The sequence below is a fragment of the Falco punctatus genome (assembly GCF_963210335.1).
Source record: "Falco punctatus genome assembly, chromosome: 3".
Lineage (NCBI taxonomy): Eukaryota > Metazoa > Chordata > Aves > Falconiformes > Falconidae > Falco > Falco punctatus.
Window position 1 is genome coordinate 116,177,081 of NC_137582.1, and position 21,967 is coordinate 116,199,047.

Consider the following 21,967-nt stretch of genomic DNA (forward strand, 5'->3'; position numbering starts at 1 on the left):
ATCCTGAAAAACATTGCATTTTAAAACAGGACCCCATCATGTGCTTCTTACTGTTTTGGTTTGAGCGGAAGCCTATGAGACTTCCCAGCCAGGTCACTCTGAGACACTGAAAGACCAGGACCGTGACCATCTCTCTGAGCAAAGAATCAAAGCAGAAGTCAACCAGCAAAAGGCACAGGAGAGACAGGGCCTCCCTTGGCTGGGCAATACTGGTCTTTTCAGAGTATTTTTAATTTGCGCTCTTCACATCTCACAGAAACATACTCTCCCATTTTATTCCAATAAAAGGACGCACAGAAAAGCAAAGCATTAAAATAAAGAGGGAGACACACAGCAGCCATGCTCTGCATTCAGAGAGTTGTCTCAGATGAGGGAAGGGTGTTGATGGAGGGTATTAAAGCTGATCTTTTCAGAGAACCAAGAGAACAATATTCCAGAGATGCCCCATCCCTGGAAGTGTTCAAGGCCAGGTTGAACAGGGCTTTGAGCGACCCGGACTAGTGAGAGGTGGCCCTGCCCATGGCAGTGGGGCTGGAACCAGATGACCTTTAAGGTCCCTTCCAACCCAAACCATTCTGTGGTTCTATGATTAGAAAGACGTAGGAGGTTACAGAAAGGGTTGGGAACTGCTTTGAAAGAGGAAAGCAAGATGTACTAATTAACGTACTGAATTAAAGTAAAAAGGGGAGGAGGAGAAAAGATTCATCGGCTAGAATTTTCCTTTTTTGTCTTACCTGTGCTCTGTAAAGTGTCCTTAGGTACATCCTGCACTGTAATCCCTCCAGTTCATTTAGAGATACAGATCATCCAACTACATTCACCACCCATTTTCTTGTGCAATCAAGGGAAAACCCCCAAGCTTTGAGTTACAGGAAGCTCTGAAGTTGTGTAACCCCTACAAAATTATTTTGGCATGTCACAGCTCTGCAAACAGAGCCTGGGATCAGTTCTTTGGCTTGTCCAGGTTTTCTCAGGATGGAACTGAGGGAGAGGCTACACGATAGTTGAGCTTTACTGGTGGAGGCAGCATCCCACTCCTGCATGTTTTCTTTCACCAGGGCTTGAGACCTGCCTACCATTGCAAAAGGGTCAGGGATGGACAAAACACAGTGCTCCCTCTTCCAGAGCAATGGATCCTTATCTTATCATAGAATCATAGAATCACTTAGGCTGGAAAAAATCTTTAAGACCATGGAGTCCAACCATAAGCCTAGCACTGCCAAGTCCACCACTAAACCATGTCCCTAAGTGCCACATCTGCACGTCTTTCAAATACCTCCAGGGATGGTGACTCCACCACTTCCCTGGGCAGCCTGTTCCAAGGCTTGACAACCCTTTCGGTGAAGAAACTTTTCCTATTATCCAATCTAAACCGCTCTTAGTGCAACTTGAGACTGTTTCCTCTCTAGAGGAAACCTAGATCCTTCACCAGCTTCATTGCCCTTTGGACATGCTCCGGCACCTCAATGTCTTTCTTGTAGCGAGGGGCCCAAACCTCACACCTCCCCATCACTAATGGCAATACTATTAGGCCAATCTGATGCCAGAGCTAAGATATAATGTCTATTTTATCAGGATCCCTAATATTTTCAGAGCTGCCCCTCAACTCTGTTTCCTGGGCTATTCAAAAGGTAATGTCTCTCTAGAAATAAGGGAAGAAATAAAGTCTTAAGTTATATTCTCAAAACTAAAGTCTCAGGTGCACTACCATTTCCCTTACCTCTGCCCTATCACACTGCAGAAGCATGCGGCAGTGACGTGAGGGAAGGAAAAAAATGGAAATACTTTAGCAAGCTATTCAGGAAACACCCAGAGAGTTTGTACTTAATTAGATGTAGGTGATACTGGTGGATAGGTATGTCTTGTTTAATAAACCTGTGAGGCTTCTGCATTTTTCCAAGTGAGATGAGAAAGACAAAATGACAGCTATGCATCAGTGGTATGATTTAAAACATACAGCTCCGGTAATACTGAAGCAGGGCAGGGAACAGAAGCAACTTCAGGAACAGAAAATCCATGAGATGAAGAGGTAAGCAGAAGGGGTAGTAATTGCTATCACGTTTGGCCACAAGGGTAGATCAGTGAAAACAGTGTGCTTTCAGCTTCTGAAGCACAGGTAGTTTGTATTTTGATTAAATTGGCTGCAGGTGTGATCTTGCTTGTGGGACTCACTTGTAATAATAAGAAAAAAATCTAGCATTTAGGAGCTTTAAATATGCTTTAGACAATATAAGAACATTGCTCATAAGGAACTTGTCTAATGCACAGTTGTCCTATGTGGTTTAGGGCAGATATTTCTGTAAAAGCTTTTCTAGGACTGAAGTAATCACAATTTGCATAGTTCTCAGTGCTCAGAAAGACAGTCCAGTTGTTTTTGCTTTGGTGGAACCTCAGCTTTATGCAATGGTCCAGTTAGTCCTAGCCAAAATGGAGGAGAGGACCTCCTCATTTTATGAGCAGTTACGACCATGGGATAAAGTAAGCCAGAGAAATAAGCCAGGGAGGTTATCCAGTTTGTGTCAAGGGAATAGCTACACTATAAAAATTCAAAAGCAGTGGGTAAGGGAGTTTCCTAAGCCTCAAATCCAGGCTGTATGTATGAAGCTTTCTCTGGTTAGGACATCTTGGGTAAAATAAGCAGTATGCATCTGCATCAGTTTTTCAGATGTCACATACATCTGGTGGTTCTAAATCTGCATCTCCTGGAGACAGGCAATTAGTTTTCACTTTTGACCAAAGAAGGAAATGTCTCTCCCTTTTCTGAGAAAAGCCTGAAAACGTAACTTACCCTAAAAAGCTAAGGATGCTATGGAAAAGGAACTATACCTCTTTCTTGTTTAGATTTCATACAAACTCCTGGTTCTTACTATATGGCACTCATGATACTCAGAACAGAGCAATATATTGTAAGCAAACACAAAAATAAACTGTAGGTCTACAGCGGCCTCTGAGGAAAGTCACAGAACAGCATGTGCTCCCCCTATGGAAAGGCTACCTCCTTTCTACCTCAGATGAGAGAACCTCTGCGGCCACCTGGTAGTGCAGCATCATGGCAGACTTGAGGAGCTTGTGCCTCGCTCACTATGCAGCAAGGCTACATGCCTTTGGCTCCCGTCCAAGGCCAGTATGAACAACAGAAGAGCTTAAAAACTAGTGATCTGGCTAACTTCCATGCCAAGAAAGTATTCAAAGGTATTTCTTAAGGAAATAGGTGTCTTGCTTGCAGCAGTTATAAAACCAACTAGGTGCCCAGCACTAAGTTTTAATTTCTAGAGTTTTAAGAAGACAAAGTTACCTGACCAGAAAAGCAAGCCCCAAAACTGAGGAACCTCAGTGAGGGCTTTCAGGCAGGAAGCTTTTTATCAGCAACATGGTATTTGGCTGTCTTTCAAAAGCTGGGGATTTTCTAAGCCTCTGGCTTGTGCACCTTTGTACATGTAGGTGTGCATACTCAGAAAGGGAGAGGTGTTCCTGTTGTCACTCTTACATTCGTACACATGCGCACAGATCTTTAGCTGGTGATCTCGGATCCGAAAGCAGACAGGATAGTAGCTCTGCAGCCTGTTACTGAGCAACAAACCCAACCTGGCCTCACAAACAAGAATTCAGTTCCCATAAAAGGTGATTCACCTGCACACAGCATCAACTGCCTGCTCTCCCAGCCCAGCTTGGATATTTATTCATGAAGCAATTTCTGATCATCTTGGCTATATTTTCGGTGGTTGGTAAGTCCTGACTTCTCTTTTCCTGTCATTGACTGTGGTTGTTTCTCTTTGATCCTGTAGTATGAGAGGTAGTTCAATCATGTTTACTGAAATAAAACCTAGAGAATGAGGTTATTCAAAATCTCTCCTCTGTGTTGCTCTCTCCTTTTAATATTTTCAAAGTACAGTTGGTGTGCTCAGTACTTTAAGGATTAATAGGGAGAAGAACAGATTCCTTGGCTTCAAAGTGTTGGCCACTGATGTGCTACAACCCAAATCCTACAGGAATAAAGGATATTCATTGACTTCAGGGGACCTTTGATCAGTCCCCTTGTGTCTTGAGTGGAGACATGAATGAGTACAACAACAACCCTGACTTTAGAAGAGGTACAAACAAATAATGTATCCCTAAAAAACATTTAATCCTACTCCAGATGTGGCAAACTCACTTCTGGGAGAATCAAGGATAAACTTGCGATGTTTTCAAATGCCAGCTTTTCAGCAAGCAATCTTGTCATTCATCTGCTCATGTCTGTGCTCTTATACAGTAGGGAAGGTGCCTTCAGAAACTTCTAAAACAGAGGGACTTTCACACTGTGAAATATCCTGGTTTTTCCCTGCCCACACTTGACTGTGCTTGTGATACACTGTTTTGCATAACTGTGTGTTAGTATCAATAAATGTGGGAAGATGGAGATTTCCTGCTTCTGGTACGATCAAATATTGATGATTCAATTTTCATGGCGCTCAGACAGGGAAACTCTCCTATTTATACCAACTGCTGCATTTCTGCCTCGCCAGGAAGACTGTGCTGAGCCTTGCGTGAGCAGAGAGGCAAGTGTTGAACTGCAGATGAAGTCAGGACGAAATCTGGACTAGGCTACAGTCTATTTTTGTGTAGCTTCCCTGCCAAAATGCTATATACAACAAGTCTGAGAACAGGATCCATGCCTTTCTGCCTAATTCTCCTCCCATACAGCAAGCTACTTTAAACTGCCAATACTCCATGGAGGCAGCTGGAGGGAAAGCTAAAGCGAGGATCTAGGAACTGTTGCTGTTTAGTCCCTGCTCTACCACAGATGCTCAATGTGATCTTGTCCAAGGTGCTCCCATTCTGGTCCTCAGTTTTCCCATCTGTAAAATGGTGCTACTTTTACTTGCTTATCACACCATTTTTTCATGGGGGGAACTCATATTGATTTTGAGTGCCCATTTACCAGCACCATAATGGGACTGTTCATTTTCAGCAAGTGCAGGCTGAAGCCCACGTATCTTCAAGGTGTTTACCAATACTGCAAACCAAGACTTGAGTAATGTACAGATTATTTGTCTTTGAGGATGTGTCTATAATTCAAATTTACAAAGCTTATAAATTCTGAAAGTTACTCAGCAAGTTAGAAAGTCTTGTGAATGACTCTTGAGAAAAATTTGCACTGTGTATTCTCATGACAAAAGAGAGGCAAAAAAAAGTCCCCAGGACACTACTCTGCAGTGCCTGCTCAGAGCTGGTTTGCTGCACGTGGATTGTGGTGGTGTCCTGCTCTACAGAGGCAGCTCAGACAAGGGTTTTTTCAGGGGGAAGTGACATTTCTGTTTACCAAAGTCAGAACCTGTCCTCCATGGGAAAAGGTAGAGGGAGCTGAGTTGTTTGCCTTCACCCTGGCACACCCAGATCAGAGTCCAGTCATCAGGACTTTGCATGTCACTCTGTACAGGCAGTCTCCATCCAATAAAACACAGAGCATGAGAGGTTAATGGCAGTCACATCTTCAGTGATGTGCAAGTGATCTCAGCACATCACTGAAGTAGGGGCAGAAAGCAGAGACATTCATAGACATGAATCCAGCCTTGAAAACAGGTTATTGTTCTTCATTTTTCAGCCATTTAACTGCTTTAAAAGAAACCTGACAAAGAACTCAAGGATTCTCTTTCTGACTCTTGAGTTTTTGAGGCCTTTCTGTAAAAATTCCTGAGTTACATTTCTTTGGGATGAGTCAACAATCTGCAAGATGTAAACAGCAATGCTTTGCAGCCCATCTCCAGCAAATTGGAAGTGGCATGCCTGATATTTCTGTTCACTTAAAAGCTGATCAGCATTGGACCCATATTCATGTGAAGGCTGAGATGCCAGAACAACCGTTTTAATACCAGTTTCTTTGCTCCCCTAGGCATTGTGACTACTGAGAGGTCATCATGTCTGAAACGTGCAGCATTTTCTTCTACAAACTTTGAGAACATCCTGACATGGGAAACTGAAGCAGATATTCCCGCTGGCACTGTATTTGATGTCCAATATAAACAGTATGTGAAGTTTGCTTCTTTTTGGAGTTCTGTTGTTCTTAGGGCCACTGTTCTCAGAGAGAGAAGGGCCAAGAAAGAAAAGTAGATTTTGCTGTTTCTGCTGCTTGTTTTACTGTTAGGGAAATGGATTTGCTTAGACAAGAACTCAGTAAAGGACTGGATTATTTAAACTGGTAGATAATGCTCAGTTATGCAAATACTTTCACATCTTGGGTTGCTTTACTCTATTATATTGAGCTACTCTTTGCCTTCAGCAACTTCCTCCTCTCTATTCTGTAGTTTCCTCACCTGTAAAAACAGATGGTAGCAAATGCCTTCCTCTGGCTTAGTCACTAGAGTTAGTAGAAATCAGACCAGTGCTGCACAATAGCTTTGCTGCTGCTGGGTGAGCCTGCGAACGCTGCAGCAGACTTGCATGCAATCATTCAGTGTCAGAGCTGGGCAAAGAACCCTGGAGCCACCGAGTCACAGGGACACTCCTGTGTGCACCCCGAAATAAGGCACACTGCCTCAAGGTGATATCCTCGCCATAGCCATCCACAGGTATGGATTAAGGGCTCTAGTTCAGCGCAAGTTTCTCTGCCATTCCATTCCTCACCACATGCTAATTGCAATAATGAATTTACAAACTGCTGGATCATTCTGGGGAGGGGTAATATTGTATCTGTACTACCAAACAGACTAAAAGCTTTTTTTGTCCTAAGGTATGGAGAAAAATCCTGGCTTAGCAAGCGTGAATGCCAGAGTATCACACAGCCTTTCTGCAATCTCACTCGTGAAACAGAAAACTTCACGGAGCATTACTACGCAAGGGTGAGGGCCACTGGCCAGAACTACTGCTCCTCCGACTGGGTACGCTCAGAAAGATTTGAACCCAGAAAAGAGAGTACGTACCGCTGCTGAAAGCTATTAAATCCTGGTTGCTAGGTTTTCATTCCAAGTCTCACTGATGTTTACAAGAGTATTTCCTCTAATTTCAGTATTGCAAGACTCTGTGCTGGATAGGAAGGGAGTGAAGGCCTGAAGAAAGCTTGTTTTTGGGCAAGGAGGCAAATGGGCAAATGGGCTGGGCCTTCCCTCAGGTCCAGCACTGAAGTGGGATTAGAGGGGAAAAGAGAAAGCCGGATGTCCTTGAAGTAAGAGCTGCTATTAAGGCTGATGAGGGGCAGAAGGAAACTAGTAGGAGACGTGATGGGCAGCCTGAGGACAGCTAGTAATAGAGTCCCAGAAACTTGAAATGTGAACTCCTGAAAATCAGGATAAGCAGCCAGACCAATGGATACCTAATGTTCCCAACCCCTAAGTGATCTCTACCACAGACACACAACATAGCCTTTGGGAGCCTTTTTGGCTCCGTGACTAAAATGTTCCCACTGCATATTTTGTCAGGAGTAATTCGAGGTGGCATTAGCAGTCAATGATGGTGCAGAGCCCTCAGATCTTTGCACAAAATAAGCTATGAAAGAGCCATAGGTTGCTTTGATCTTTAAACATTCACTTTTCATTGCAGCATAGGCATTAGCACCCACAGTGAGATGATCCTACGTCCCAGAGCTGTTCTTTTCAGTTTGGTGTTTTCAACCTACCTGGCCTTGGAGGAATACTGACCGCTGCTTTTAAATACGCTGTTACAGACTGGGTTAAACTACTGTTTAAATGTTGGTGTAGCATATGCCTTTCGCTGAAGATAAGTGTAGGTACAAAAGAGCTGAACTCCTCTAAAGGCAAAATCTGATGTAGGATGGGAATAGGAATTTAGGGAGCAATTAACTGAGTGCCCTGTGGTGGGATTTCACACTCATCACAAATGCATGAAGCAGGATGTCCCTGTGCGGGACAGGGAAGCAACATGGAAGCAGTGAGAATATGGTCCTAAGGAAAATCTTGGGGTGAGAATTTCTAGGGATAAACACTAGCTAAAGGTGGCAGGACCCCAAGGGAAGACAATATCTCCAGTTGCCTGATTTCTCCTATGCTTAGTGAAATACAGCTTTTTGTATATAAACAAAAGTGAGTCTGAGGTGTGTGTACAAGATGATCTGATAATGTATCAGCTTTAATCTTAACAGCTGACACTGCCTGTTCTATCTTTTCTAGCTATTATTGGAGCACCAGTGGTGGAGCATATTCCTTATGTACGGTCCATAAAGTTTCTTATACGGCCTCCCTATACTCCACTAAGAGGTGAAGATGACCACCAGCTAACTGTAGAAGACATTTATAGTAAATTTGGTGCTGTTGATTATCACTTAACAATATTCAACCAAAGGACACATCAAAAGGTAAAGCACAACCTCAGGCCACTAGCCCACCATCTTTTGCAAATCACATTTCGCATAAAATGGAGAAGGACCTCCAAGCTTATACATGATGGATGAGACTGCTGATGCACAAGGGCAAGTCTCAGAGTCTTTGACTCTCAGTAGACAAGAGGAATCTCAAGCATTCCTCTCAAATTCTGGAAAAGAAACTGGAGTTTCCAAGGATACTTATAAGTAGCAAAAAGTAAGACTGCTGGAGACTAAAAAAGAGATCAACTTAATTGGTTCAAGTCTTAAGGAACCACAATGCAAAAATTAAATACAGTAGTGGTAGAAAGAAAATTATGTATTTAGAACTCCATATATACAGAATTATTACAGTCATACAACACCTTATTAGTAAATAAAATTTTATGCTGAATTTTTCAATCTGACTTGAAGGAAATGTATGCATTTAATCTTTCTAAAATACAGAATTTGCCTTTATTTTATATAGTGGACAAAGAATGAGCACAACAAAGAATTTGAAGTTTCCAACTTGGACCCAGACACTGAATATAATGGAACAGTATATATTTCTCTGCTCCAGAGAAGCAGCAAATCTCAAGTATTTTGGGTTAAAACACTAGCAGGTGAGGCTGTTAATGCTGCTAATTTGAAAGTCCAGCTAGGATATGGGATACACAGAAGAGGCCAGTTTTCAGCTGTTATAAAATAACATGGCCTTGCTAAAGATAATTGAAGCAACACTGACCTTCCTAATATAAAAATCTAACCCCATGAGACTAGATCTATAACATAATTTAGCTAATATCAGACAGTTTTTCTAATCCAGCTTTCTGAAGCTACATTTTCCACTTGTTGTCTTCCCCCCTAACCAGACAATACATGGCTTCTCTACTGTTTCGTGGCACTCACGTTCTGTGCTGGATTGGTGTTTGCTGCAATTAGTTATGTGATCTACAAATATGTCAAGCAACACAGCGCACAGCCTATGTCTTTGGTAAGTGTTCTTAAGCCGTTGCAGCAAATCTTTAAAATGCTTGGGACTATATGCATGCACTTAAAAAACATTGCTAATTGAGCAGGATGAATGAGCAGACGAGTGTTGTCTAGGCAATCACTGCAGACTACTGGTAGTTTAAAGAGGGGTGCTCAGAACTTCCCCCAGTCTGGGCCCCTTTAAAGGAGGTATCAGGTTAGGTAGCTAAAACCTGAGGCATCCTAAATCACTAGTTCCTCTTGAAACTCTGGATCTTCTTAACTATCCATCTCCAAGCCTTGGTTCTGCATGCTAAATGAGCTTAAGGCCAAACTATTTCCATGCTCCAGGGTTTAGGCCAAATTTTGCAAAACTTAAAGCAGGATTTTTTTCTTTCTCATATTTTAGGATTGCACAGTTGTCCTGATGCATAATGAGAGATGTCTGTATTCTTCTGAAGGGCATTCCTCAGGGAAAAAACCAGAGTTCTTTTGTCAAAAGAGCTGGTCCCCAGTGCTTATTGCTGGCTTTTACTGATATTTCCCCAAAGAAAATTTTAAAGAATTTAAAGCAAATCTTCAAAGTCACAGCTTCTCGTTAATAACTTATGTTTGTCTATCTACTTCAACAGGACTTCAGAGGGATTTCATCATTCCAGCCTCTTACACTGACAGTGGAGCATATTATAAAGCCCATCAATTTATCCAAACCTTCACTTCTCATCCCTGAAGTGCAGTTACCACAGATCAGCCAACATGTGGACAGAGCATCAGAGCCACCATGGTCTTTCTGTCCACCAGAAACTGCCTATCAGCAACAGAGGGACGTAGGGACACTCCAGCCGCCCGCTCAGGCACCCTGCTTGGCAAGCACAGCTCCTAATAATTATGTTCTTCCCACAGCTGAGCAAAGCTTTCCTACTGCTGTACCCAGCAACGTTCTGCCCCTAACCTATGGGGTGTGTGTCGAAGGCACAGACCATGTTGACAAGAAGAATCTGCAGCCAAACCAAATGCTAAAGGAAGTTTCTCCAGATAGTTTTGTCAGTGGAAAGCTCATAACCCACAAGCTGGGCAAGAGCTGCAGCCATTGGAATTACAAAGAACAGAGGCCAGTCTTGGCATTGTGGAACAGCAGTGGCACAAGAGAGTCAGTTCTCTTACAGGGGAGCCCTGGGCAAACACAGCAACTGCAGCTGCAGACTGAGGGGATGGAAAATAAAGTGCATGCACCCCAGCTGTCACTGTCTTTGCTGGAACAAGGAGGATGCTATAGAAAACAGACAACAGAACTGCCACTCTTACTGTCTTCAGTGAAAGTTGACACAGACTATGTTCCAGAGGATGAATCGCTGTCGTCTCTATCACCAGCCCTCCTTTTCTCAGTCAGTACTGGTAACAACTTCCCTGGAGAGAAGAACACAGAGCGGTGGATGTTGCCAGATTCATTTTCACATTCTGCAAATAAATTGCAGTTCCTAGAGACTCAAGAAACAGAAACGTTAACAGCAACAAAGGAGCTAAGTTGCACAGAACTGAATAATGTTGTGTCCCAAGACACTATCTCAGACTGGGACAATGGCACTCCTCTTGCTATGCTGTTCAAAGATTTGGACTTAAAAGTACTGTGGGATCAGGATGAAAACACAGAGTTTTATTAGGATGACTCAATGATATTAAAATCCAGATTATGTTTGCTTGCATGAAATAGTAGCCTACCCCGCAAATAAACATAGTTATTCTTGGATGCATTAACACAGCACAGAGTTGTCAGACTATTTCCACTATTGTTCTGTCATGAAGATAGATATATTTACTGATATAATTACTACTTGGTATGCTGTAATACTGTATCCTATCACTTAAATAATAGGCCTTTATTTCTTGCATATTCTTCAGATTTATTATGAATTGGACTACTTTAAAAACTGAGTTAAGATTGAAGTTCAAATTCCAGATTCAATTTACTGAATATTTACTAAAATTCACAACCAAAACTGTATTTGCTCTTTACCAACACCAAAGATCCAGGTCTAAGATATATCCACCCTTTAAGGAAATTCAGGTGCAGAGGTGTGCCAGCCTAAAAGAATTAAGTGTCTCATGGTAGTGTAAAAGAACTAAATATATATTGGTGTTCTACCCTTGGATACATGACTTGTGCAAAACGATAGGCTACTTCCATGAAGTGGACTTTGCCTTTAAAACAGTCATCGAAACTGTGGCAATAGCTCCTGATGCAGCAGTTCTGTAAAACTACACGTCCCCTATCCTGCTTTGCTCTCTAGTGCTTATAGAAAGATAAAAACTTCTGCATCTCTGCAGCAGATGAATGCAGTCTTGGCCCAGTTCTGACATATTTCTCAGCTGTTCCTCATTTCTTTCTCTGATATAGTCACACATTGTCTTTATCCCTTGAAGTCCACAGGGATGAAGCACCTGGGATCACATTCCACATAGGCAAGAATGTGAGGATTTACAGTAATCTCAGTTCAACCCTCAATCTCAATTTACACTAATTTCACTCAGTTCATGCACTTGGTCATCTACAAAGGAGATGAGGGAGGTCTTGAGCTACTTCCTCGCACCCTTCACCGACATTCTAGATGAGGAACATGCTCCATTTGCATGATAGAGAGGAGTCTACAACTGCACTGCCCTCCTCTGCTCCTGTTACCAGCACACCCACCTCCAGGGCTGGAGTGAACCAAAATCAATGTAAACCAAGAGCCAGATTCCTTTAGCAACGCACCTTTACCAAAAGCAAGCTAAATGGTATTTATTTGGGGGACAGAGGAGACAGTTATTTTTCATTAAGAAGAAAGCATAGTTCAGCCTGTTGATTTCCACTGGTGTGGTGAAAAAGTGTGAGTGTCTGATGACATCAGTTTTAGAGGAGAACTGAAACCATTTATAGGAATAAGCAAGACTTTGAATGGTGTGGGGAAGCACTTGAAGAGCACTGCCAGAGAAAGGCTGACCAGAAACAAAACTCAGCTGTTCTCACCATGAGCACATTTAGGTGTTTTCTCAGTCCAGGGAAGCTGAGACTAAAGGCTGAATTCCACTTGCTTTGGTGTGATTTTGCAAATAACCCATAGCCTTATGAAGTAAAGTGGTTTGATGATTCAACCCAGGATTAAAGGAATAGTCTAGGAAACTTTACAGGCAAAGGTTCAGCTCCTAACTCCAGCATCAATAACAAACAAAGCACTATGGCCATGTCATATGGGGCCAAAAGGTCGAAATGCCAGATGTGGTGAAGAGGTGTCATGGCACAGAGTATGAAAGGTATGAGTATGTGCATGGTCCGGGCAGCAACCCAGAAGGACATTGCCATTGTGCTAGCTTTGCTTCATAGCATTCAGTATCAAAGGTTTTGTGGAATGTTGTTTGAGCTGTTTCATGTACTCTGTGTCCAAACTATACCATCAAAAACAATATACATGGAAACGCTGTAGTTATAGGAGTTGCAGTAGCCCGTGAGACCCCACTAACTCCCCCTCAGAGAGGCTGCATTTCACGCCAGTGATACAATTACCTTATTCAGAGTTGCCTGTGGGCTGCATATCTCGTGTCAACAACATTCCCAGTGATGCTACTCAGGGAATAATCAAATGCCACAATGTCAACATTTTGGCTCATGTTGTGAAACATAACCCTCAGCACAGGATCAGTATGGGCAGCAGAGTAGAAGAGAAGAGGGCCTTAGGAAAGCATTTGAAGATGCTGCTAAAAAATGCATTTCCTATTTAAAAATATTTTCAAATCCTCCTGCAGAACCCCTGCCTCAGGGTCTGATCATGTTCAGCCCTTAATAAATGCATCATCTTGGTGCCCCAGGAGGACAGATGGGAACTGAGGCACAGAAAGCCTAGGACCAGATTTTTAGAATGTATGTAGCTGCCTAAAGATGCAAAGTGTCCCACAGTTGGGATGTCAGTATCTTCTTCAGGCACTTCAAATACCTGAAAAGCTACATTGCCTCTGACTACACTCAAAGGCTGCATATGGCAGGACTGATCTTAAAGGCTTACAACCCAGCTACTGCCCCATCCTATCCTCATCTGTACTATCCCTGACAGCAGCAACTGTAACGAACAGGGAATGCAGTCAGAGAGAGACTGTAAGCCATGCTTTAAGGGGGTGATTGACAGTGATATTCTCAACTTCCTGCTCTGATCACAGTTAAGTTAATATTTACCTTTTAGGTCTTGATATACTAAGCAGGAGGAGATCAATTCTAGTCTCCTGAGTCACCTCTGAAACTAAACAGGAAAATCATCCCTTCTAAAACTATTTCTGTTTGGAAAAGCTTGGAAAGAGATGTTGACACTATTGAACTTTACTATAGCTGTGCAAGGAAAGCACTCATCCATCCCCCATCAACATGTGCTGACCTTATTGCCTTCTGCTTCATTGCTTTTCATAATCAATTTGATAGCCTTGTATGTTTCAAAATGCATCACAGCAAACAGCTACAGTAGGACCTAATTATCTCATTCTCATTCTGTGTAAGGACATTTTCAGATAAACAGCAGGATTTCAACATGGTTTCAAAGGTCTTCCCATGCAAGCCATCTGTAGCTAACAGACTGCTCCTCATTTATCTTGACTTTTCCAGATAACAGTTTTGATAGCTCTAGATAACAAAAACTAGAAGTGCCTTGCCACAAAGACCGTGCTTATTCCTAGGCAGATATCACGACGATGACAGGTGAGCATTGCAGTTCCAGTTGTCACAAGGATATCAGCATAGCAGATGGCAGCTGTAACCCTATAGCACAGTATTACTCTTTGTCTTCTCAGCTAAATCTGGGAGCTGTCACTTAGCCACTCCCCACACCAGCAGCCCTGCTTGTAGCTCACCAGGGATCCTTGCATGGGGATGAACATAACACTGCAGACCCAGCCTCACGTTCTCCCTCATTATTTGCTCGTTATTTCTTTGGCATCGAAAGGTGCCCTGTTTGAAGACTATAAAAAATCACCAATAATTTTTTAACAAGTTCTTTGAAGAAATTCTTACTCAAGGAACAAATTAAAAGCTCCAAATTCTGAATGAAGCAGAGTTGAGGGGCAGCTCTGAAAATATTAGGGATCCTGATAAAATAGACATTATATCTTAGCTCTGGCATCAGATTGGCCTAATAGTATTGCCATAGGGATCCTGATAAAATAGACATTATATCTTAGCTCTGGCATCAGATTGGCCTAATAGTATTGCCATTAGTGATGGGGAGGTGTAGCCCCTCGCTACAAGAAAGACATTGAGGTGCCGGAGCATGTCCAAAGGGCAATGAAGCTGGTGAAGGATCTAGGTTTCCTCTAGAGAGGAAACAGTCTCAAGTTGCACTAAGAGCGGTTTAGGTTGGATATTAGGAAAAATTTCTTCACCGAAAGGGTTGTCAAGCCTTGGAACAGGCTGCCCAGGGAAGTGGTGGAGTCACCATCCCTGGAGGTATTTGAAAGACGTGCAGATGTGGCACTTAGGGACATGGTTTAGTGGTGGACTTGGCAGTGCTAGGCTTATGGTTGGACTCCATGGTCTTAAAGATTTTTTCCAGCCTAAGTGATTCTATGATTCTATGCAGCAGAACTGCTGCAGCTGGATTACAGTGCTAAGCAGTGGCCTTACACTTGCTGGTTCAGAGGATTTTAAATGTCCTTGTATATCTTCTTTCGTCTCAGACTGAGATAGTGAGAGCTGTGCAACATGATTATAAGATATTTTTGTAAGACAAAGGTGAGAAAAGTGGTCAGCATCCATATGAGGAGAGCATAAGTTAAGGCTCTTCTTAAAACATACAACAGAGGGTTGATATGACAAAAATGAAAGAAATTATTATTAAGCAGATTAGATGATCATTACTCATTGCTTCTCATAATACAAAATTCAGGAAAGCACTCAAGCGGTTGTGCAATTGTTCAAAACCAATGAAAGAAAAGTGTTCCTTCACTTTGACAGCTCAGCTTATACCAAAATGTATTCAGTCATGCCTGCCTAGTAGTACCAGTTTATTGCTTTCTTAGGAGTGTCTGAAACACAGCCAGTATATAAACTCACACACAGAAGTGTGTCCTTGTAGTTCTAGTGCTGATCTTACTGGGTTTCATCTTTGTTTTATTTGGATGGTGAAGCAAACAAAGGTTCTTCGAAATGTATCCTACTGATAGAGGTGGGGTGACTCAAACTGTGCCGAATCTGATGGTGGAATTCATTTCCACAAGGGCTTGAGGAAGCCAGAATCAGGAAGTGTTCAAAAAAGGCATTAGGCAATCTAATAGGGGTAGGACTATTAGCAACAATAAATCATCGTGTCCAGCTCAGGAAAAGCTATGGGCCAATCTCAAGAGACAGGACACCGGGCTGAACAGACCTTCAGCTCCATCCAGTATGGCAATTTTATGTTCTTACACATCCTCTTTACAGCCTTCTAGCAGCTCTGAGAAGCCCACTACTGATGTGGTCACTCCTCAACTAATAAAATCTAGCTGGAAAACACTGGTATTGCAGCCTCAGAGCTTTCCTACTTTCAAACCTTCATTTCTCCTTCTGACGCCACAAAAAATACCACACGCTGCTCACATTGCTGGGAAGGGTTTATCCCGAATGCTGAAACTGCAAGCCTACCATCTCAAACAAATGGAAAAACAGCAGTCTCCGTTCTTTTACCCCACCCCAGACTCTTAGATACCACCATGGGCAGCTGGATATGTAAGCTCATGCACTATTGCAGCAGCAAGCCTTCATTTGCCTGTAATAAGGGAAGTATAGTAGTCGCAGCCAACCAAAACATAAGAGCTGCTGTTAGCTCCTGATCTAATTATACACTGACATAATTTGGCTGGAGTTGGCATTCACTAAAGAGATGTCAAAGTAAATTATTTCACCCTATTATGCAGCAATGGCAAGTTAACCCAAGGGAAATTCCTGGAGGAAATTAAAATATCCATAATTCATTTTAGATGCTTTGTGAGCTTCTATGCTAAATGAGCAGAGGATAATCCAATACTCTGATGTCTGAATTTTGGCGGCACCTGTCTTTACTTATATCATTTGGCAAGGCAATAATTTGCCCGATCTCAAAGAGTTTGCAATTAGTTGCCATTGCATTAAACAGCTACAACTGCGTAACGCCTCATGGGTCTCCCCATTGTCACTGCGATGGCATGGTAGGATGCTATATTTAAGACTCCAGGATGGGCACTCAAACATGGGGAACATTCTTTTGGGGAGAGTCATTCTTAGTGTCATCAACAGGGAGAAGGAAACGCTCCTTTGTCCTTTCTCTTTCATGAGGACAGGCACTCTCACTGTAGTCTTCACAGGGTGAGTTCGGTTTATTTGTAAATAAACTACTCTTTATAATAAGATTTTGTAAGATCTTCATAGCAACATCAGTTATTTTGTATGATCACTTTATTTGAATTGCACTTCAGAAATAGACTGTGCTTCGTGATTGTATCTGCTTTAAAGTGCAATTACTGTTTTTCCAGTGTTGTTCTTCTGAAAATACTGTTTTATTTCATGTTTTCTCACAAGAATCTATTCTGGTTTACTGGTCTGTTTAGAAAAAATATATACTTGGATTGAAAAGTGTAGGTTTTAGATCAGAACTCTGTATCATTACAATGAATACCAGATTACAAAGCACTGAAAATTTTCCAGGGAAAAATAAAAAACATTGTATAGTAAAAATTAACCTGGATTGGTAACTAGCCATGAACACGGAAAGAAAGATCTGATGCCCAGTAGTCATTCTGCAGCTGAAACAGTCCTGAAAAGAGTAGTATTCTATGAAATTACAAAGAACTTTTTTTCCGTAAAAGCCTGTTTTATTTTCTCTTTCTTATACTTGCCAATGTTTCTTTGTTTCTTCCAAAGCTGGTGTTTACTAAGGAAATATTATTGGGATAATTCTGTATTTTCATTTGCATTTGGGGATATTTTGCATTTACCACAACAACTCTGCCTTTCCATACAACTGCTTTTCCATGGACTGTTTTTAAGACATTTGTTTACATTAACAGAAAACTGTACTACTAGTAAAAGCTAAGGGGTTTGTATCTTTTATCATTTTAGGATCAGAAAGCAATAAAACTGAAATCCAGGTGCAAAATTTACCAAGGGAAAATGTCAATAACGGAACATGAGCTAGGGAAAGATTTACAAGTATGTTTGAACAAATATTATTTAGCAACAATTACATTTCCAAAGCTGTTTTTATAAAGTAACCTGAGCTCTTAGAACTTGAAAATCTGAGCAGTTTAAGGATTGTGTTGTATGTTTCTGAACCAATTGCATAACAGAATGAGATAAGGAGGGATATACTTTTAAAATTTACTTTTGCTTAATGCCCACTCATTAGTCAGTGCCTAAAAGCAGCATGCTGCTTATTCCCAGAGGAGAGGCTGCAGCAACAGTCTAGTTCTTTACCAGCTAATACAGGAGGTGAACGGGATACAAGAGTGCTGACGTTTGCTCACCTGTAAGAGAGGGGTCACTGGGGAAAACCATGCTGTTTACTAAGCAGCTCCTTTAAGGCTAACATTCTGAAGGACACTATGTTTTCTCCATGATTTATCAACCTTTTTCTAAGACCTAAGAAGAAACAACTCATCCCTCTGGATGCAATCAAAGGACTGAATAAAGCATTATCCTCTTAAAGTATTGAAAGGTAACTGTTCTTTTCAGCAGCCTAAATATGCAGATGGGAATCCAGGCTGAAGAAGTGCTCTGTTTGGGCAACAGCAGCTAGAACTGGTTAGTTCCAGAAAATCCACTCGGATTTTCCAACTACCACAGACACCAAGTGATTTCTGCACAGCAGGCTGTGTTTGGATCAGCAGCGTTGCAGGATGTTCATCATCCAGGCAGGGTCAGAACACAGTGAGATCACAACCTGGGTGGCAGGTCACGAGCTATTTGGTATCATAGCTACCTCTGCAATATAGTTTCCAGACTAAAAATCCACTTACTTTCTAAACTTTTACTCCATATCTCACTATCTGATGTTCCATACCTTATTTTGTCCCTAATCTTCCATGTCCCTCTGATCCCCCTTTTCAAGATGCTCCTCATTTGTTTGCATGCTATATTGGGGGGCTGATCTAATGGAACTCCCTGCAGGAATACCCACCAGATTTAGAGCATTAGATCAGTCCTAGGAAAACAAATCTACCCACAAAATGCTGCCTACTTACTGTTCTGTTACAGCTTCAGCTGCCTTTAAAGACTGATTAATTTCTTCATCTGATTCCATTTTTCACAGGAGCATCACAAAGCAAACCCCCTTCATAGTTTGAATGCCACAAGACAGTATTATATGAACTGTCGTTCGCAGCCCTTGAACATCAAAGCAAAGCAAGGACTTAATGATAACTTAAAGAGATCCTGTTAAGGTGTCTGACTTGAAAGTGACTTTGTTTTATTCTATTCCCGGCAAGAAAGGTCATTTTTGACTTCCCAGCATGGGAACCCGAACCTTTTTCCACCACCGAGAGGAGGAGCAAAAGGAGGAAAGGCAACAGAGCTTGCAAATGACCTCCACAACTAGAAAGAAAAAGTTCAAATCCAGGTAAGCCAGAGTTAGAGACAGGCCGAGTAAATCGGGTCCAGACAGGACTTTCTATACTCAGCACAGAGCATTGACAGATTTTTTTGAATTTTGAGTTTATGAAATTATGGAACCTTGTCTGGATTCTTTTATGTGCACCTGCCTTTGGAAGTGAGGAAGAAGAGACTTTCAGCCTTTCAGAGTTATCGATAGCAGCTGCCCTTGCCTTGACCTCCGAAATACCAGAGTAAGTCAGAAATCATTATAACTCAAATACAACCATTGTATGCAACATCACCCTTGTAGGTAGGGCTCACAGTTTCGAACTCATTTTGTTGGAAGCAAAAAGAGCAGGTTCAATCAAGAGGTTCTTCCTTTAAAAAGAAAATCCCCAGTTCTCAACTAAAATGCAGGAAATTAAATTATAGCGCCTTGTGATAATGAGTAATATTGCCCTGCTCACAAGCAAAGGCTTAAGAGAAACCAGATTTCATAGGAATAAATGGAAAATACAGTAAGATTAATAAATTAATAGTAACAGATGGGACTCTCCTTCTTTCCTAGAAAATCTGGTCAATGATCCTGCTGTCCATCCTTCTGTGATGGCTGAACAACCTAAGTAGCTAGGAACATCCCTCCTCCCTTTAATCCTCTTCCAGTTCACTGCCTGGGACTAAAAGTGGTCAAATACTGGGTCCCCTTCTTGTGCCACTAAAGTATTATCTCTCATGGTAGTACTGCTGATTCCTATGAGGCATAATTGCCTGACATTCCCACTCACATGGCATACGAGATGATGTTTCTGTCCTTAACACTTATTCTGATTTAACCAAAAATATGTGCTATAAAACAACAATAAAAAAGACCAAAACAAAATAAAAAGCATTATCCTAACTTCAGTTGGCTTTTATCATCCTGTGTTCCAGGGATTACAAGCTAAGAAGAGAGGCTGCCATCCTAGAGCTAGAACAGAGGGGGCAAAAGAGAATTCGGTTTGGGAATGACATGGAAAAGTTGGAAAAGGAGGTTATTCAAAACTGCAGACTGCTGCGTGTGAGAGCTGACCGGAAGGCCCTTCGGAGGAAGGTCAGATTAGACATCTCTATTAGTAGCAGAAATGCCAACAGGATTAAAATTGCCAAGACTAACTAGCATTCTGGAGAGGATACTAAACCTAATCAGGTGTTAGGACAACATCAAAGCCATTAGAAATAAGGACAAGACCTTATACTCCTGCCACTGAAGCATATTCACACATGTCCCTTTTGTATAAGAATGTATAATTAGAACATAATCCCTTTCTATTGCCTTTATTTAGTTTATCCTTGTCCTAGGCTGTAGAAAAGGCACGTGTGGAGAAGGAATACATTGAGCTGCGCTCAGGACGCCCACCTATGTTCTGGATTCCCCTCAGAGTACATGCAGTCTGGGAGAGGATGGAAGTGATGCTGGCGTGTACAGTCCTGGCTTCCCCACCACCGCAGGTTACTTGGTATGTCAGCTGACAGCAGTGACTCATGCTGCCCATGTGGTCTAACTGTTGTGTTTCAGGAAGCAACCAGAGGACTAACATCTGTGTCCTGCTAGAAAGAAGGAAGGAAGCGAGAGCTTCAGAAATTACAGGAAACACTTTCAATTCTCCAGTTCCACTGTTGGGACCAGTAAAGAAATTAAGTATTCAGTGAGCCATGGAAGCAGTGGACAGTCCTGTGGGGGTCCCTCTGGGACAGGACTGATACTTGTGTAGATTTCCCTGCTTCCCTTGGTGCCGTCCTCCATCCTGCAGGCAAGCTCAGGATTTAAATCTTGGAAACCAGAGTCTATTGCCAGCATTAAATTACTGCACACATACACATCATCAAAGCTTAGCTACCTTGTCTACCATGCAAATTTTAGCATTAAACTGTTACTGCGTCTACAATTTGTAAAATAGAAACCGTTTCATTTACTCAGTTTTGTGTATTTACCAAACTACAGGAGAGGAAGTGTTACATACTGGGCCTGACGACAGCATTTACTATTAATAACAGTAGGATAGAAAAAAAAATAAAAGACCACCTCAAAAAACAATTTTCAAATTGTACTTTGATCGGTTTGTTAAAGTGATTGACCATTCCTCCCATGGAAGGTTTGAAGTATGCAAACATTTGGATTACTAATGACTTCGTAGGCAGCTAACTCTGCTACTGTCAGAGCTCCTGATGTCCTGTGTCCTTCCAGAACAACCTCCTTGAATTATTCAAAGAGCAAAGAGAATATGAACCTCCCACAGATCCCCAGTGAACACAAAGAAGCAAGAGACAGCTGCTCTAACTCCCTCACACAACCTGCAAAGCAGGGAGCATAAACTGAGGAGGAAGCAACAAGCCAATGCTAAGCCACCCGTAGGCAGCCCGCAAGCAGCCCTGGGGAAGGAGCACACCCAGGGCTATGGGAGGGGATCTAGGTTAGCTGCAAGGCTGGTTTGGATTGATGTGGGAGACCTGTAAAAGAAGGAATTGTGTCTACTCCTCTCTTCTGTTGTACCTCTGTTGTCTTCAATGTAGTTAATTTTGAAATAAAGTGTTAATTTTACCAGTCAGTTTCTCCGTTCTTTCCTAAGCAGCATGTTTCCTTTGTGTTCAACCAGGTATAAAAATGGAGTTCGTATCGATCCTCGCCTAGCCCCAGCAGGAAAATACAGGATAAAAAACAAGTTTGGGATGCTGACCCTGCATATCAGCAGGTAATGTATGTGCTCTTGCCTGAGTTGTTTTTTCAGATGAGTAAGATGCGCTCTCCAGAAATGCCCAGTTTGTGTACGCTAAACAAAAAAAGTTAATTCTTCTGGAATCTCTGCTTGACTTTAGTGTGTTGTGGTTGAGCTAAACCTTTGACATTAGGAAGCAATCTCAACAGCAGTTCATAAGGTTTCAAAAATAATTTTAAAAAAATTAGAGCCTCATTTATTTTTGCTCCTCTTTTTAGGTATGGCCAGAATTTTTCATTCCGGGTAAGGCCATGCACGTTAAGAGCACCTCACAAGCAGACATACCAATGGATTTAGGATGGATCAATGTAATCAGAATTGAGATTAGTTCAACTCTGTGACCTATACATGTGATAAAGATACATGCATATCTTTGGTGGAACTAAGTGTTCCACAGGGCTTTTGCTTGTT

The 21,967-nt window shown here is 41.9% G+C and overlaps 2 protein-coding genes across 3 annotated transcripts in view; both read left to right on the forward strand.

The window, feature by feature from the left end:
- The first annotated feature begins 29 nt into the window (after positions 1-29).
- Positions 30-14,387, forward strand: IL22RA1 (interleukin 22 receptor subunit alpha 1). Its single transcript, XM_080379670.1, has 7 exons — positions 30-3,725; positions 5,873-6,005; positions 6,710-6,891; positions 8,103-8,287; positions 8,763-8,898; positions 9,148-9,269; positions 9,880-14,387. The coding sequence occupies exons 1-7, from the start codon at positions 3,683-3,685 to the stop codon at positions 10,906-10,908; spliced, it is 1,830 nt and encodes a 609-aa protein (XP_080235796.1). The 5' UTR covers positions 30-3,682; the 3' UTR covers positions 10,909-14,387.
- A 39-nt stretch (positions 14,388-14,426) lies between these two features.
- Positions 14,427-21,967, forward strand: part of MYOM3 (myomesin 3) — a 30,708-nt gene continuing 23,167 nt past the window's right edge. Inside the window, exons 1-6 of one of the 2 annotated variants that reach the window (XM_080379840.1) lie at positions 14,427-16,589; positions 18,702-18,828; positions 18,980-19,054; positions 19,734-19,893; positions 20,142-20,299; positions 21,437-21,532. In XM_080379840.1, coding sequence (XP_080235966.1) covers positions 18,722-18,828; positions 18,980-19,054; positions 19,734-19,893; positions 20,142-20,299; positions 21,437-21,532 — 596 coding nt within the window. In that variant the 5' untranslated portion in view covers positions 14,427-16,589; positions 18,702-18,721. Of the gene's footprint in view, positions 18,829-18,979; positions 19,055-19,733; positions 19,894-20,141; positions 20,300-21,436; positions 21,533-21,967 lie in introns of both variants that reach the window. The other variant, XM_080379839.1, reaches the window with a different exon arrangement.